The sequence below is a fragment of the Portunus trituberculatus genome, chromosome 3 (assembly GCF_017591435.1).
Source record: "Portunus trituberculatus isolate SZX2019 chromosome 3, ASM1759143v1, whole genome shotgun sequence".
Taxonomy (NCBI): Eukaryota; Metazoa; Arthropoda; class Malacostraca; order Decapoda; family Portunidae; genus Portunus; species Portunus trituberculatus.
Genome location: NC_059257.1, coordinates 6,512,755 through 6,530,701, shown reverse-complemented (window position 1 = coordinate 6,530,701; position 17,947 = coordinate 6,512,755). Strand labels below are relative to the sequence as shown.

General features: G+C 39.4%; 1 protein-coding gene and 1 long non-coding RNA gene across 3 annotated transcripts in view; one reads left to right on the top strand and one right to left on the bottom strand.

Moving 5' to 3' along the window:
- Positions 1-180: 180 nt before the first annotated feature.
- Positions 181-12,587, bottom strand: LOC123510160 (uncharacterized protein C3orf18 homolog). 2 transcript variants are annotated; one of them, XM_045265029.1, is made up of 6 exons: positions 12,498-12,587; positions 9,996-10,052; positions 7,814-8,461; positions 6,767-6,916; positions 6,060-6,169; positions 181-5,887 (listed from the first exon to the last, which is right to left on the bottom strand). In XM_045265029.1, the coding sequence occupies exons 3-5, from the start codon at positions 8,438-8,440 to the stop codon at positions 6,095-6,097; spliced, it is 852 nt and encodes a 283-aa protein (XP_045120964.1). In that variant the 5' UTR covers positions 8,441-8,461; positions 9,996-10,052; positions 12,498-12,587; the 3' UTR covers positions 181-5,887; positions 6,060-6,094. The 2 variants fall into 2 exon arrangements, with proteins under 2 accessions (XP_045120964.1, XP_045120970.1); XM_045265035.1 differs by lacking the exon at positions 12,498-12,587 and adding an exon at positions 11,179-11,209.
- A 1,633-nt stretch (positions 12,588-14,220) lies between these two features.
- LOC123509633 overlaps positions 14,221-17,947 on the top strand; it is a 39,187-nt gene continuing 35,460 nt past the window's right edge. The window contains exon 1 of the long non-coding RNA XR_006676250.1: positions 14,221-14,512. This is a non-coding gene — a long non-coding RNA (uncharacterized LOC123509633). The remainder of the gene's footprint in view (positions 14,513-17,947) is intronic.

Sequence of the window (17,947 nt, the reverse complement as noted above, 5' to 3'; positions counted from 1 at the left end):
TGTGTCTGTGTGTGAGAGAGAGAGAGAGAGAGAGTGTTCTGTACTGGGACTGAACTATGCTGTTAATGTGTAGGAACTACTTCAAGATACAGCTAATGTATGTGGTCCCTAAGTGTGTATATATCTATTTTTATTGTATGTGCATTTAATTCTAATTTTGTATCAAGCAAACAATAAAGATTTACTTTCATAATATATATTATTAAATTTCAAATGAGCCGCAGTTGTACATGATACTGTTGTGTGGGGCTACAAGTGACAAAAAATATATAACGTGGAAACTCACAAGTAACTACCAAAGTTTACTTCAAAAATCACACTTTTACATTTGTAACATTCCAGCTGAGAAACATTACAGGAGTGTCACTTCTGCCCATCACAGCCAGCTTCCAGAGCCTCTGAGGCCAAGCTGTAGCAATATGTTCTCTCTGTACCATGATAATCCCTGAAAAATTACAGATCTGTCTACATCCCCTTTGAAACTGTAAACAAGTCAACTGAACACTAAAGCATCTGTTGACTCTCTAACTCATATCCCACTGCAAACAATCAGAGGTCATTAAACACCTCAAACACAACCTTTCTAATACACATCAAAATTGTGCCATGCCACCTGCCTTGGCTGTGAGGAGGCTGTGGCCTGGCTGTGATGGTCAGTGACAGAGATGGAGTGAAGCTATACACTGGGGGCCTGCAGCAGCAACACAGCAGGGACCAAGTGTACAGGATGATGTTAAGTCAAAATTTGGAAGACTTCTTATGAAATACAGGACATGCCAATCATCTGACAGATTGTTTGGGCAAGACACACTTACACACATGCACACATCAATGTCATCTTCATAGGGTGCACTCAAGGCAGCCAAAGTTCGCTTACAAGTGGAAAAAGTGAATTCAAGACAGACTCCATCACTAGGGAAAGAGATTTACAAACATTGACTGACTAGGAGCCTCTCCCTTGCACTCCCTTCATCTGGTCTGGAGTGCACCAACAACTCACACAAACACAAAATGTACACCCTATAATTAACTTATGTAATTTTACTCATCAGGAATGATTGAGCTCAAATGATATGTCTTTTCTAATAAGGTAAGATTATCACATAGATCTCAGTTCATATTTGCTCTGATCTTACACATACAATTAACAATGGAATACCCTGAAATCACACTGAGTGAAAACTTATGATAAAAAAAGAAAATACTGACTGATACCACTTGCACTGATCAAGAAATGATGGAGGAAAGAAACATTACAAGGTGAAAAAAGTATTACCGAATTTCCCATTAAAGTAACTAAACTGTGTAGTTGGTGTTTATTAGCACACTGGAAACGGAAACATTTGCAGCAAAACCACACAGTGAGAATGGCACTGTGGCTTCAATAAAACCCTTCCTATCACACTGATTCCTCTATTCTGATTTCTGCCATGCACAAGAGCAGACACAATCTTCCTGTTCTGACCATCCTGTGTGGCTATGAGTGTTTCATCGCAGGGAATTCACTGATGCAATCAACACCAGAAGAATGTCTTGCAGTCCCGAGGCAAAGTGACAGCACCTAAGTAGCCAGACAAGGCGGCCACACCAGGACCAGCGTGTGGCCCTCGGGAACTTGAACAGGGACTTGCAAGGGGTGGTGGTGGTGGATGTGGTGAGGGAAGCCACTGACAAAACAGTACAGGGAGTTTGTGGACACGCACATACACGCTCACACACAACATTACCAGCTACTATAATGTTGTACAAGGACGTACGAACAGGTAGTAAGAATCATTGTAGAGTTGTGCCAAAAAGACAAGTTTCTTTTTTGCTATGATATCTCCAATGGAAAAAAAAGTATGAATCACAGCAAGATAACTGTGAGATTATACACTGGAGGGAGATAAATGTACACTGCCAGACCACTACTATAATATCTTCAGCCTCTGTGTGTAGTGAGGACTGCAGGAGGGCAGCACAGCACACTAGTGAGGGACATGTACATTGTAAACATTAAGTAGAGCAGCTCCCTTGATGCCAGGCACACTAAGGGTCATCAGACAGACAGGTGCTGCAGTGGTAGGCAATACATGAGAAATAATGACCAAGAAACAATATTGTAAGTTGATACTGGACACACCCATTATGCTAGTCTTGAGTAGATGTGTTGTGGGACTCATGAATATGAACCACAATACTACTTTAGTGTTATACCAACATTTCTGTACACAAGACAAGTTATGGCCACTCAAGTTCACACACATGCATACATACACAGTCACACAGTATATAATTATATCAATGATCAGTTTCTCTATAGATCTGATTATACTGACAACCAAAACCCCCTGATAAGTAAATTTATCTAGAAATACATCAGATCCTTTTCGACATGATAAACTTCTGAGTGTAAATTATTTGATCAACCTTTCTTTAAACAACCTCTCAACACGACACTACAGCTTTGACAACAACCAAATCTGCAGTGCTCACAACCAATACTGGAGAAAATCAACCTTCAAGGACTGTTAACAACAACCAGGGAGCAAGCACACCACAAGTCTAGCATCAGCAGCTCTGCCTCTCTTAATCCATAAAGATCAAAAGTTTAATAGCCTGGAGGGAACTCAGCTTACAACAGTGACCAACCATCAGTAAGGCAAACAGTTTTGTAACCATTAATACATTCCACAGGAGACACAAAAGTCCCTCTGGTAGAAAGTGCCAGAGAGACAAAATCAGAGCTTCAATAATGCAATTCTACACAACCATGGTTACAAGCGAAACTTATTCAGGCGATGTGATATGGGGCGACCAAGGAGGTGAGAAGGTCTTGCAGCACCGGGAGAGTGAAGAGCAGGACAGCACAACACTCCACGGCCACTGACAAGCCATGCACAGGAGACAGCTCTCAATATACAGACAGATGTACAGTGTGTGGGGACAGGAGAGTGTTCAGACTGCCCTTAAGTATATCTTATTAGACAATGAAAGTAGCTACAGAAAGTCAAGTAAACCATGCAGCTTCCAGGACAGTCTTATGGCAATGTCAAAAACCTCCTAAATGTTTGAGTTTCTTGCTTACTGTTAGTGTTCATTAGCCAGAACAGTAATAGTATTGTGCAAAGCATCCAGCTCACAAACACACACATGCATACATACATAATATCATCAATAATGCATCTGGGTGAGGTTAGCTACATTACCATGGCCTTCCTTGCCTAATGCCAGATAAGAGGAGCTGCCATGTATGCAGTGGCTGGGAGTGTTGGCTGCACTCACTCCCTGCCTCAGCCTGTGGTAGGCAGAGCAGGGCAGAGCTGAGAGAGAACTAGCTGACTAGACACTAAATATAAGATCACAGTAAAGGGAGTTTCCCCACTATCTTAAGTAGATTAAACCAACCACCATGTGCACAGCTATGGAAGGAATGTCTGTCACACCTCACAGAGAGAGAGAGAGAGAGAGAGAGAGAGAGAGAGAGAGAGAGAGAGAGAGAGAGAGAGAGAGAGAGAGAGAGAGAGAGAGAGAGAGAGAGAGAGAGAGAGAGAGAGAATATGAGCTGAATTATGAAGTGGAAGCATAAAGCCAATATATGACTGAGTGTTGGTAAATCTAAGCTGTGGTGCATGTCATTAATTTCTCCCACAGCTGTGCAGTGTGAATGCACACACAAAACAGAACACATTTCAAGTAGTTGATAAGAAAGAAACACAGCATTACAAAAATACCAGAACTAATGTGCATGCAACACAGCTGCCACACACACACACACACACACACACACACACACACACACACACACACACACACACACACAGCTGCCCCACACATACAAACACACACACACAAAAAAAAAAAAATAAATAAATAAATAAAAAAATAAAATAAATAAATAAATAATAATAATAATAATGCTTGCATACGCAAAATGAGAAATGCACATGATGATATTAAGAAATAAAAAATATGTAAGTATTCCTGGGGATGTGCATGCAGTTTGATGGTCATGATGCTTAACCAATAATATAAACCAAGAAGCAGGAAAGGATGTAGTACAGGGACAAGGTTGCAGTGGCAGAGAGCAGAGGGAGTGTTGGGGCATGAGGCACTGAGGTGGAGGTGAGGACAGCCAGGGTTCAGCAGCAGCCTCACACCACCACACTGTCTCAGCACCAAAGGACACACCAGGTAATGCAGGTGAATCTCCCTTTACAAATGTTTGGAGTCCAGCTATGGCACAGACAAGGCTGGCTTGAGGGAACACTGTAACTGTACTTGTGAAAGGTAACAAGAGAAGGATGGAGTGAGCGGACTGGAAACCTCATCTGTATTTGTTTCTGTGGTGAGATTAGACATAATGTTTCTAGTTTACCTCTCTTTGGGAACAATTTCAGTCTTATATAAAAATTATGGTGTAGTATGTATTATGTTCTTTGACTTAATTCATGAGAGTAGACTTTGTATTTATGATTAAGACTAAAAATTATGAGATGATGAAAATATATAAATGGAAAGAAATGTTATCTACACCAGACCCAACAAGCAAATCTACTTTAGAGGCAGTCAATGAGCACCATGATGCATTCATAAACAGAGATTCACCTGCAAACAAGACCAAGACAACACAAACATTTTAGCACAGTCAACCCACCCTTTGCTGGGCATCAATAAAGACACATTGCTTCCACATAGAGCACCACCAGCTGTATCTTGCACACCACACCCACATCCACATCCACATCCACAGCAATATCAACAAATAAAGCTCCTCTGAGAGTGGCTGTACAGACGTAAACAGGAGTTGTGCCCTGCCTCTTTTGCTCCTGAGTCCTGCCTGCCACAACCTTAAGAATGAGTTAGGTAAAGAATGGTCATGCACTCCTATGGTTACTGATAGGATGGCCATGCATATCTCAGGCTGCTTTTAACACCATTCTCCATACACATGCACCAAGCAGCCAGTGTAAAAAGCCTGAGTCTGCCACCAAGTCACGAGACAGCAACACTTGAGAAGGTTGCAGGAGTCAGGAGGGTAGGACTGGCTGGAGGTAGGACACAACCCTTCTCTATCAGGATACAAACAATAATAGACTGCTACAGTGACGGCCCATTCAGACTAGGGGAAAGTATCACATGTACGGTACGGCATCTGAGAAAAGGTGTCGTGTTCCTAGCATTGAAACTGTGAGGCGTTCCAATGACTGTGACCAATTCTACCTGCACAAACACACACACAAACACACATACACACCGTTTTCTCCACTCCCTCCTCCTCCTCCTTGACAGTATACAGTGTCACATTGTACATACACACACCTGATACTTAAGGAAATATCAGGAGTACAATTACCTCTGCCTAAGTAATTTCTTTTACAAATAACTTATTGCTTATCACTGAAGTAAGAATTGTTTTAAAAACCATGAATTTGGAATTACATAAACGAATAAAAATAAGTGTTTGTCCCCTTAATATACACCTATGCATGTATACACTCATTACAAACTCAAACCTCATTTCTCTCTTAAGTTTGTCAAGTAATAAAGTAACTGAGAGACAGACATTACCGTGTGACCGGAGCTACAGAAATAAGTAACACGTAACCTACTGGCCTGGTGGTGGCAGCAGTGGCAGCACAGTATTTCCTGGACAACAACTGGTGCTGCTAAACAAACACATCAACCTGCAACTCAACACACACAACACCACTGTTATAATACCACAGGGGACTAATCACAAGGCAACATGTCCAACTACTGCCAATCAGGTGGTGAGTCCCGGCAGTGTGGGGGCGGCAGGGGCTGTGTGTCTGTGTGCCCTCCCCCCTCTGTGTGTGTGGGGGTTGCCGGCCAAGAGAGGCGCCCACCACTACTTGAGCAGCTAAACTCGTGCCGTCACTCCTCCCTGCAACACAAACAAAGGAATCATTGCTTATTCTTTCTATGTGAGATAAACAATGACTAACGGCAACAAATAAAGTTTTCTGGACAAGAACTGTCTACAAAAAATAAATAAACAAATACAAATAGAATAAAAAGTATCTGTCCTTAGCTATGGTGGTTGGCAGTACACTCACACAGCAAACAAGGGATGTCTCAAGTCTCAGCAGTGTCATTCCTTCTGTGAGCTGCTGCTGGGGGGCTTCTGGCTGGCCTCAAAAGTAGCATTACCAGAGTAGAGCTGCACCTGTGGGAAGACAATGCTATAACTCTTTGCTCTAACATTATTCATCACAATCTGTTTTGTATCTGAGAGGAAAAGTCACTCCTCCCTGCAGGTCACACATAAAGGAGTCATTATACACTGGTCAAGGGGTCAGGGGCAACAAAGAGTGAAAAAAAAAAGACCCAGTGAGGTGCTCATTTATTAACCCCTCTTGTTGCATCTCTTGGTATCTTTTACTATTATTTTCATGCTGGTATTCTGATCTTGCTTTCTTCCTCCACTACTCTCACAAAAAGAAGAGTAAAAGGAAGGAAATATAATACAACAATACTAATACTAATAATAACAGCAATAATAACAATAATCACCTAATCTGTGCAAAGACAAACAGGGCAAAGAAGAAGAAAAAGAGGAAGAAAAGAGGAGGAAAATCAAATACAACAATATTACTATTACTAATACTAATACCTATCACTACCTAACATCAGCAAAGAATAAGCCAGCAGAAAAAGAAGCAGAAAAGATGAGGGGAAAAGAGAATTGAAATCTAATACACTACTACTACTACTTCTACTGCTACTACTACTATCTATCTACCTATCGTTGGCAATAGCTCACCTTATCAGCCTCAGGTCTCAGAGAACGCTCCTCCTCCAGCAGCTGATTCTCCCAGTCATCTACATCATCAGTGGGATCAAAGTTGTACACAGGCATGAGCTGGTGTCTGAGGCGTTCCAGCTGCCAACGCCGCCGCACCCACCACACACTCTGCCAGGGAGGAGTGCTGTTACTGAAGGCTCATGGTGGAAAGTATTCGGGGAGTCATGGGAAACACTATTATTGAGGGAGCCAAGGGGGAAAAGTATTAGGAAAGTCATGGTGGAAACTATTAATGGAGAAGTCATAGGGAACTTATGGGGAACACTATTAACCCCTTCAGTATTGGGATGCATTTTTACCATGGGTTTTGTGTTTGATTAGATGATCTTATTTATATTGGGAAGGGTCTATGGAGGTTAGAAGATTAATGGCTACAGTCTTCACTATTTTAATCCCTAACAAATTTCTGAAGCTGTTTAAAATCACCAAACAGTAAGCAGAATAGATATGAAAATGTGTCATGGTACTGAAGGGGTTAATTGGGGGACTTATGGGGGAAAACTGCTATTGTGTGCTTATGGTGAAAATACTACTGGAGGTCTCAGGTGAAAATAATATTTAGTGATTGTATTTGTGCAGATTGACAGGTTAAGAGGGATGAAATTACATACCACAATATATATTAAGTCATTATGATTGGCCTTGTTCAGACTGACAGGCTAAGAGAGGTTAAATCATATACCATGATATAAATAAACCTATTAACTCAGTGAATCACATACTTTAACTCTGATCAAAAGCCAATAAACTTCATAAACAGAGATTAAGCCATTAAACTGCACATTTTAGCACATATTAATCCATTAAATTAAATACTTCATGTACTGAGGTGAAAACAACATACATGAACACAAAATTAGGTATAAAACTCATTACTTTAACACAGAATGAACTAATAAAATAAAACTACACTATGTAAACAAAACAATTCCTTAAAAAAGGAAGAAAAAAAAAATCCAATAATGACACCAAGGCAAGAGCGAAGATGGAGACACACAAACTTACCGCTCCAATCACCAAAATCACAGTCACAAGGATGAAAAGGCTAATGGCCACTGAGACGCCAGGATGTGGGCCTGGCGGAGGGTCGGTGGTGATGGTGGTTGAGGGAGAACTGTCTGTGGAAACTGGCGTAGGAGGAGGCAGTGTAGTGTGGCCAGGATCAGGTGTGTTTGTTGTGTTATCCTGTGGTGTGGTGGTGATGGTGGTGGTAGTGGTTGTGGTGGGGGCTGGTGTTGTCGTGTCTGGCAGTGGTGTAGTAGTGGTAGTGGTGGTGGTTGTGGTGATTTCAGTAGGTGGGTTTGTGGGTGGTGGTGTTGTGATGGGGAGAGTGGTGTCAGGGATATCAGTTTGTGGTGGTGTGGTGACTGTGGTGGGATTTGGTGTGGTGGATATAACTGGTTCCTCTGTGGGTGTAGTGTCGTTTTCTAGCTGTGGTGCTGGTTTGGTGACTGGTGGAATCTTTGTGGTGTCATTCTGTAGAACTGTGATGGTGGTGGCTGCAGGGAGTGCGGCAGAGGGGGTGGGATGTGTGGCGCTGGTGGCATTCTGCTGCGGGAGGGTGTGTGCAGCACGGGGTGTGGCGAGCAGGCAGGTGGCGAGGAGCACCACCACATGGCTTATCAAAGGCATGCCGGGAACATCCACTCCAGTCTGTAAGGGTGGAAGTCAGATTACACACATAGCCAAAGATACATACTGGTAATCCTTCAGTTATAATTCCCTTCCTATGTATCTCTGAGCTAGCCTAAGTAAAGAATAGTGTCTCATTTATGATAATTTTTTTTTTATGCAAGAGGAGAAGCTGACCAAGGGAAAAAAAAAAACACGAATGCCAGCTTCCTTGAGAGAGAGAGAGAGAGAGAGAGAGAGAGAGAGAGAGAGAGAGAGAGAGAGAGAGAGAGAGAGAGAGAGAGAGAGAGAGAGAGAGAGAGAGAGAGAGAGAGAGAGAATTAGCCAAAAGTCAGGGACAAGTGTCTTGAAACCTCCCTCTTATAAGAAGTCAAGTCATAGGAAGATGGATATACAGAAGCAGGCAGGGAGTTCCAGAAATTACCAGATATAGGTATAAATAATTGAGAGTATTGGTTAACTCTTGCATTAGAGAGTTCGACAGAATAGGGGTGAGAGAAAGAAGAAAGCTTTAAGCAACGAGGCCAAAGGAAGAGGGGAGGTATACAGTTAGCAGGATAAGTAGAGCAGTTAGCATGAAAATAGCAATAAAAGATATCAAGGGGTGCAACATTTCAGCAGTGAGAAAGAAGCTGAAGACAGTCAGTCAGAGAAGGGGAGCTGATGAGATGAAAAGCTTTTGATTTCACCTTATCTAATAAAACTGTGTGTGCTATGGTATGTAAAGTCATGTTCTAAGGCTTAAGTTAGGACTGAGTTCCCTTCCCTATGTAAATTTTCAGTGTGTTTTCAAGCTATAGTGTAAGGTTTCATTGTATCTCCATGGCAGCCTAAGTAAGAAACAGTGTCTTATCTATGCTAATGTTATGATATGTAAACTCATGTTCTAGAGCTGACTGAGTTCCTTCCTATGCCATGTAACTTTTTCAGTGTATTTCCAAGCTATGTTGTAAGTTTTCATTGTATCTTCAAGGCAGCCTAAGTACATATATTTACCATTTATGCTAATGCTATTTTATGAAAAGTCATGTTCTAGAGCTTAAATTATTACTGGTTTCCCTTGCTTTGCCATGTTATAAGTTTCTGTTGTATTTCCAAGCCACGTTGTAAGATTTCATTGTATTTCTGAACTAGCCTAAGTAAGTATCAACAGTACATTTCTTGTCTATGCTAATGCTATGGTATATAAAGATTAAGGGCATAAAAGACATATTGGTAACTGTTGTATCTGTAAAAATAAAGCATATTAGACATAGTGATATATCAGTAAAAATCAGTACTATATGAATAAATATTACCAATATTATAATAAATATTATGTACTATTTTTATTTTAGCCTCTTGCACAATAGAAAGTTTAAACAAAATATAAAAATGTTAGCTTCTTTATTTTACTTATTTTGTTATCCTTGGCCAGTGACCATTTACATAAAAAAGAAAAAAATATCTTTTTGTTCCCTTAGTCTTTTGTATAAAAGAAAAAAAAAATAATTGGCTATTATTATTCCAAGGTTGTGAAGCTGATACAAGCTGACACACAAAGGACAATACTCATGGTGCTATGTTACACTGGAGTCTTTTATCACCAAGTTTAATCATCTAATACTGTAATCTGAAAAATAGAATACAGATAACATTATAATACACACACGTTACAAAAAATCTAATAATTATTATTTCCATATTTCGTGCCAGTGTCTTCCTCTAAACACCTCTCCTTCTAGTTCTACAGCAGACAGTGACTAGAGAAGAAATTGTCTCTTGTAACAGAGATAAGGATGATAAACATATATAGTTATACACAGATAACCTTCCTCCTTGTAAACACACACCAGCCACACACAGTGAAGCTCAACTGAAGGAATGGTGCCTCTGTACTTCCTGAGGGTAACTAAGCAGGATACAATGAGGTGGCTGGGAATTTCACCTTAAGTCGTTTATACAGTAATAAAACTTACAAGAGAAATAGCTTTTTTTTTATCTAAGTAAAAGGGAAAATCTGGCCAAGAACAACTAACACGCATCAACAAAAAGGCTCACTTAGATGCCAGTCCCCAAGCAGGTCCAAGAGAGTTACCCAAAACAATGAGATAAATGTCTTGAAATCTTCCCCTTAAATGAGATCATTATCTGAATATTTTTTTTCATCACACCAGTACAAAGGCTCTAAATGAGGTTTTTAAGGGTTATAAGTCGTAACTTATATATCAAGCCACACTTTTCTTAACCCCAATCCATGTACACCTCCCCATCCCCACCCCCTCCTAGTTTCTATATATATATACATATCTATCTCTCTTTTTTTTTTTTAATGCAGCCTGGATTGCACAACCTGCCAAATGCCCGAGAAAACGTTTGAACTGAGGTAAATATTGAAAGAAAAACAGCCAAGGGAGTTGGCAAGGTCTTATGTTTAGGTTTGATGACGTCATGGTGGTCTTTCGAAACGAGAATATAACCATTACATTATTTTAATCATTTCAGGGGTTATCAATGCATTTTCGTGGTTAATTCTAGCTATTCTTCACTTTCTGAGTCCTGAAACACATGGAAGTTTAGCTAAATATTCATGTATGGAGCGGCTGGGAAGCAGAGAGGATGTGAGTCTGTGGCCGTATTTTACGTAACGTAAATAATTTTGAAAATCGGTAGAAGAAAGAAGACGCCCTGAGTGGAATGTACTACATTTTCAGACGCGTCATATACTTTAACTAATAACCAAAATAAGAAAAACTTACCGGGTCAGGTATTTTCGAAACAAAGTCCAGGAAGCCATCTTTAATTTTCTCTAACGGCACCACAAAAACACCATAATAACGAGAATGAAAATACAGCCATCCTACATTATATTATATTTTCTGAATAAGAAAATAAAACACTTTCCAGATTTATAAAGAAAACACAAGTTCCTCGTCTTATAAAGAAAATAATATTTAGATTTAGACCTTGTAAAATTTTAGAATTTGAAAATACGAATTCTTAGACTACACGTCATTGAATATTATTACTTGGGGCATGTTTCTTATGTTTTTTAAGCCATGAATCCCATACCAAAACAACGCTAGACGTACTAATTAAAAATAATTAAATTTATATTGTGGCGAATTTGTTATTTTTTTCGAAACACAGAAACATCGGTATACTCGATTTTATTACGTATCAAAACTTGATATACCTTCCTAACAATAAATCAAATATCAAAACATTGCCCACACCATTAATAAAAGAGAAAGAATGTTCCCTAGAGCCGAAGTGGATTATTTTGCACCTCTGTACAGCTAATTTTCCTCCGAATTCATCCCTTTCACATTCCTCATCTCTCCTCTGTCTTCTTATTCTCCACCTCCTCCTGCACTCAGAGTCTTGAAATATACCAGAAACACATCGAAAACCCGAAAAAAAATAAGCTAAATGTGATTATACATTCTTTACGTGGATGGTGTGGGGTGGCGGGCCGGGGAGGGGTTGGGAAGGGGTACCGACAACACCGTGGTGGCGGTGCTGGACGGTCATGGTGTGGTGTGGCGGTGTCTGATGATAGTGTGGTGTGGTGGTGGTGCTTATGATTGACGTATGTGTGTGTGTGTGTGTTATACTGGACCTAATGTGCATGCTAAGAGAGAGAGAGAGAGAGAAGTGGGGGAGGGGGCTGAAGGAAGAGTGAGATGCATGGAGATGGAGAAGAGGGACGGGAAGGGGGATGTGGATGAGATAAAGGAAGAAGGCATGACAACTGAAGATACACGTCAGGGGCTGTTTTAGCTAATGACAACTGCCATGAAAAAAGAATGACAGATGCCACTTTAGTTAGAAATATAGGTAGGCAAACTGCTTTATCAAATATGGAGCCGACAGTACGTGGGGCAACAAATCTAATATACCCAGACGTGGGCGTTTTTTTTAGTGGAGGGAGTACGCATGTCTTACTTTACCGCTAATATTACCATTACTTCGCCTTCAGGAGCGCCATGGAGGAGGCTCAGGCCCTCTCCTTAACCCAGAGAGGAGGGTGGAGAGTAGTGATTGCTATAGTATGATTAAATAGTGGTGTATTTACCTGTGTTGGCGATGGACGCACTCCCTCCCTCCCTCTGGTTTGTTTATGTCGTCTGCTGTCTGGGCCTTGGTCTGGGTGCTGTCTCGGGCCTGGTCTGGGTCTTGGTCTGAGTCCTCTCCTTAAGTCTCGGTCTGGGTCCCGCTGCTGGTTCTCATACTTGGTTCTGCTGTGTGTCTTGTATTAATTTACCTTATTTTATATTAGAGGAACACTGATCTAAGTCAACAAAGATAATTTGTGAGTGCTGGTCTCTAAAGATAGATGAAAAGTGTCCCACAAAATTCAAGAAGATTTTTAAATGCTCCCGCTTTGAAACTTCAGTAGGAAAGAGGAAATACAGCAGCAGATAGGGAGTTTCAAAGTATATTAGTATGGTTTTAAGGTTGAAAGAATGTATAGGACAGCTTATGCTTTTCTTACTTCCATTTACAATTTCTTGCTTGTCTTGCTTCCTCTTCTATAAGCTTTTTCCTACGCTTCCAGTCTTGCAAATATAAGTTCTTTCTGTTTTCTATACCTAGTGATCACATTAAGCATTATAATAAAAAGTAGTCTATTATATCTATCATGACGAATTATTGAGAGGTGAAAGAAAATATAGAAAAATTGTCTTGTATTGATATCATGTGTTGAGAGGGAGAGAATATTATAATAAACTGTCTTGCATTGATGTTTTGTGTTGCGAGGGTAAGGGAGGCAGGGGAGACATGCACATCAATAGGTCGGTTCACACTTGGCAAATTCGTGAAAAGTGCCTGTAAAGGGGAACAAAGGGATGAAAGGTGCGATGAGAGAGACTGAATTAAGACACGAGAGGAGTTGATGAGATAAATAATGAGTCCTGTTGTATCATCTGCACGATTCTAATAAATATACTGCCTAAGAAAGTACATTCATAAACGCCAGAAACGAGAAATAGTCTTATGTAATGCAAAAGTGTGTCTGTAAAATAGTGCTCTTTATATAACCTCTAAGACTACTTATTCACATGTATAAGCATGTGAAGTTGTGTGACATGAGCTTATCTTTACTTATGTGGGTGACTGCAATATGCAAATAACGTCGAAATCAATAATTTATTGTAATATTAAATAAGTTTTTTTTTTTTTTTTTTTGTGGTTCTAGGTCTTGGTCTGGGTCTGGAATTCTCCCCGTCACTTTTATTCCACTACTGTTTTATTTCGTAATTCACAATGAATATATCAACTATGTCATTCATAACGATTATATAATTTAAATCGTCTTATTTTACTTTAATTATTTTCTCATCAATTTTTTTTCTATTATGTTTCATGTACTTTGTCTATACTAGGAGTGCATCTTTAAAATTCCAATACTAGAATGTTCCACCTAAAAACACCCTCAAAATTTGTAACACCAGTCGTCCTTGATCCAAAGCGATCACAACACACATACTTTCAAGATCACGACGAAGATAAGATATAAAATACAAAACTATCTTTATAAAAAGCACCATTGCCTAATCTATAAGCAACACAATTAATCAGATTCGATGATAACAAAGAAGCATCGGAACCTGCAATATTGAATAACCCTAAACCAATAAATAAACTTGAAAAAATAAACAAACTTGCAAGAATAAATAAATTAGAAATAACAGACAAACCTAAAACAATAAATAAACCTACAATAATAAATAAATCTACAAAAATAAACCCAGCAGAAGAGGATCGGGTAGTAAAGGAAGGATCGGACTCTTGTAGTTTTTAACCCTGAATGGGACGAGAACAGTGGCTGACTATTGGCTTATTTTCTCCCCCTGTTCGCCCAAAATAACTCTCTGTACATTAAAATCTCAGGTCAAACAAGGAAACTAAGTGGCCGGAGTGGAATCTGACCCTGAAATACCCGTTGGAAACCCTAAAAAGTGAAGATACGAGGGTGAAATCTGGACTCTTTGCCCCAGGACGTGTAATATCTTCGTCTTTCCCTAGTTTTGTGTTCCTCGTCCACCTCCTCCTGTCCTGAGCCGCCTCCCACCCGTCACTCCACAGGTAAGGCAGGTGTGTGGCGTGTAATTAGTGTCTCAAGGTCTGTTAGCTAGTTTCAGGTGTGTGGCTGGCACGTAGTAGGTGTGTGTGTGTGTGTGTTCGTAAGTTTGTTTGTGTTGGGTTTGAATAGGTTAGGTTAATTTAACTTATTATTATTATTTTTTTTTTTTTGCTTATTTTGTCAGTTTTTTTTTTATTTCTTTATTTATTTTATTTTTTTTCTTTGTGGATTTGTGTTTTGTTTTCCCATGTTTGATTTTTTCTTTTTATTCGGTTTTCGTTTCAGATTTGATTTTTTGTTTGATTTAATTTGTTTTCCATCTTCTTTCCATTTCCTCCTTTTTTTATATATATTTCTTCTCTTCCTTAATTTCCTCTGCTTTCCTTACATTTTGTTCAGAATTTAGTTCAAGATATTTTTGCTCACTTTTATTTATTTTTCATCCTCATTTTCCACAACACATAGCCAGACGCTCAATACCTAATCTAATTATAATCTTTTCATTGTCTATTCCTTTATTTTTCCTTTTATTCCCCACAACATTTACTATTTTTCCTTTTTACATTGTTTTTATTGATAATTCCTTCATATATTTCCTTCAGAAACTTATCGTGGGTTTAAAATAGAGAAGACTCTGGACATTAATCTTTTAAGCTCCATAGACCCTTCGTAATGCAAATAAAATTGTCTAATCATACACAGAAATCATGGTAAAAATGTGTCTCAGTACTGAAGGGGTTTGTGAAGCACAGAGATGCCATTTCTTTTCCAGTTTTAGCATTAACCCATTCATTACCATGCCACATTTTCATTTTCACCTTGGTTACTGTTTGGCAACTTTATACAGCATCAGAAACCTATGGGAGGGGATTAAAATAGTGGACGTTGGCCATTAATCTTTTAAGCTCCATAGACCCTTCGTAATGCAAATAAAATTGTCTAATTGTACCCATAAATCATGGTATAAATGTCTCAGTAATTATTGAAGGAGTTAAAGGCAGTGAAGGGTATTTCTCTGATTAATATTTGTGAAGCACAGAGACGTAATTTCTTTTCCAGGTTTGATGTTAAAGATCTCGTTAAGTAGAAAGAAATAACCTTTTTTTGTTGTCTTTTCCTTTATTTTTCCTTTCCTTTATATTTTGTTCTCGTTAAATAGTAAATGCTAATATCGGCAGAATTTAGGTAACCTGCATCGAGATTGGCAATGTTTTTATTACACCTTTAGTTCACAAGAGAGAGAGAGAGAGAGAAAGAGAGAGGATACTGCTGCTAATAATAACAAAGATGGAATATTTAAATACTCCAGCGTAAAAATTGACCTTTCAAATCACAAGGTCAGGAATGCTATTAGAGAGAGAGAGAGAGAGAGAGAGAGAGAGAGAGAGAGAGAGAGAGAGAGAGAGAGAGAGAAGCAACTGCAACTTAAAAAAACAAGCGAAAAAAATGTTAAAAAAAGTGAATAAGGAAAATATTTGCTCTATACTGTGTGTGTGTGTGTGTGTCGTTCTTTTTCCTTATGCAAGTATGGGTTGTTATTGATGGCTTGCCTCCAGGTGTGTTAACGAGAAGAGAGGCCAGAGGTATGACACAGGAGAGAGAGAGAGAGAGAGAGAGAGAGAGAGAGAGAGAGAGAGTTGTGTCATATGTATTTTAAAGTATGAATAATGTAATAATCTGGCTAAGAGAGAGAGAGAGAGAGAGAGAGAGAGAGAGAGAGAGAGAGAGAGAGAGAGAGAGAGAGAACTTTTTTGATGCCCATATATAACTCGTACTTGACAGACAGACAGACAGACACCCCTCCACCATGCCAAGGCTAGAACAGGTGTAGTGAGGTAAGATGGGCTTTGATTACAGGTGAACAAGGGTGAAGAAGGGATAGGGTACATTGCAGGGCCTGTACTTACCTGTTTTACCCTACCTGGCACCCCTACCTGGCACCACAAGGAGGGGGGGAGAGAGAGAGAGAGAGAGAAAATGCTACTACTAATAATAACAAAGGTGCAATAATTAAATACACCATGAAAAAATACCATTAAAGAGAGAGACATAGAGAGAGAGAGAGAGTAGTAATAGTAATAGTAATAATAATAATAATAATAAATATGGTTTATTAGAATAGTAATAAATACATAGTGAAAATATACATGGGTGATGGGGAGAGACTTAAGAATATTATACTAGCCTAATAGTGTGTGTGTGTGTGTGTGTGTGCCAGTTTAACCCCTTCAGTACTGGGATACGTTTTTAGCTTGAATTTTGTATATGATTTAATGATTTTATTGACATTAGGAAGGGTTTATGGAGGTCAGAAGATTAATGGCCAAAGTCGTCACTATTTTAATCCCCCACATAAGTTTCTAAAGCTATATAAAATCCCCAAATAGTCACCAGAATGAATATGGAAATGTGTCATGGTACTCAAAGGGTTAAAGATAAAAGTACCATTCAAAATAAGATTAGTGTCGTTTTTCAATATTTTAGTGAGCAACAAAAATTAGTAAATAAAAATGCCTTCTGAGATGCAAGTCCCTGAGCAGGTCTGAGAGAGTTAGCCAGAAGAGAGGGATAAAAGTCTTGAAACCTTCCTCTTAAAGGTCACAGGAAGATGGAAATACAGAGTGTACTGGAGAAAGGGGTGAATGAATTGGAATACTGGTTAACTGTTGCATTAGAGAGGTGGACATAGGAAGGAGGAAATACAGACACAAGCAGGGAGTTCCAGAGTGTACCAGAGAAAGGGATGAATGATTGAGAGTAGTTAACCCATGCATTTGAGAGGTGGACATAAAAAGGAAATGTAGAAGCAGGCAGGGAGTTCCAGAGTGTACCAGAGAAAGGGATGAATGATTGAGAGTAGTTAACCCATGCATTTGAGAGGTGGACATAAAGAGGAAATGTAGAAGCAGGCAGGGAGTTCCAGAGTGTACCAGAGAAAGGGGTGAATGATTGAGAGTACTGGTTAACCCATGCATTAGAGAGGTGGACATAAAGAGGAAATGCAGACACAAGTAGGGAGTTCCAGAGTGTACCAGAGAAAGGGATGAATGATTGAGAGCACTGGTTAACTGTTGCATTAGAGAGGTGGACAGAATAGAGATGAGAGAAAGAAAAGGTGCAAGAATGTACTGTATCTATTCATTCTGGTAAACTGCAAGGAAATACAGAAGCAGGCAGAGAGTTCAAGAGTGTACCGGAGAAAGGGATGAATGATTGAGAGTACTGGATAAAGCATTTGGTTGACGTAATAGGGATGAAAGGAGAAAAGGTATATTTATTTTTCATTCTGGCAAACTGCAAGGAAATAAAGAAGCAGGCAGGGAGTTCCAGAGTGTTTATCAATTGAGAGTACTGGTCAAAGCATTAGAGAGGTGGACAGAATAGGGAGGAAAAGGAGAAAAGGTGTGAGAATGTGTATCTGTTTATTCTGGCAAACT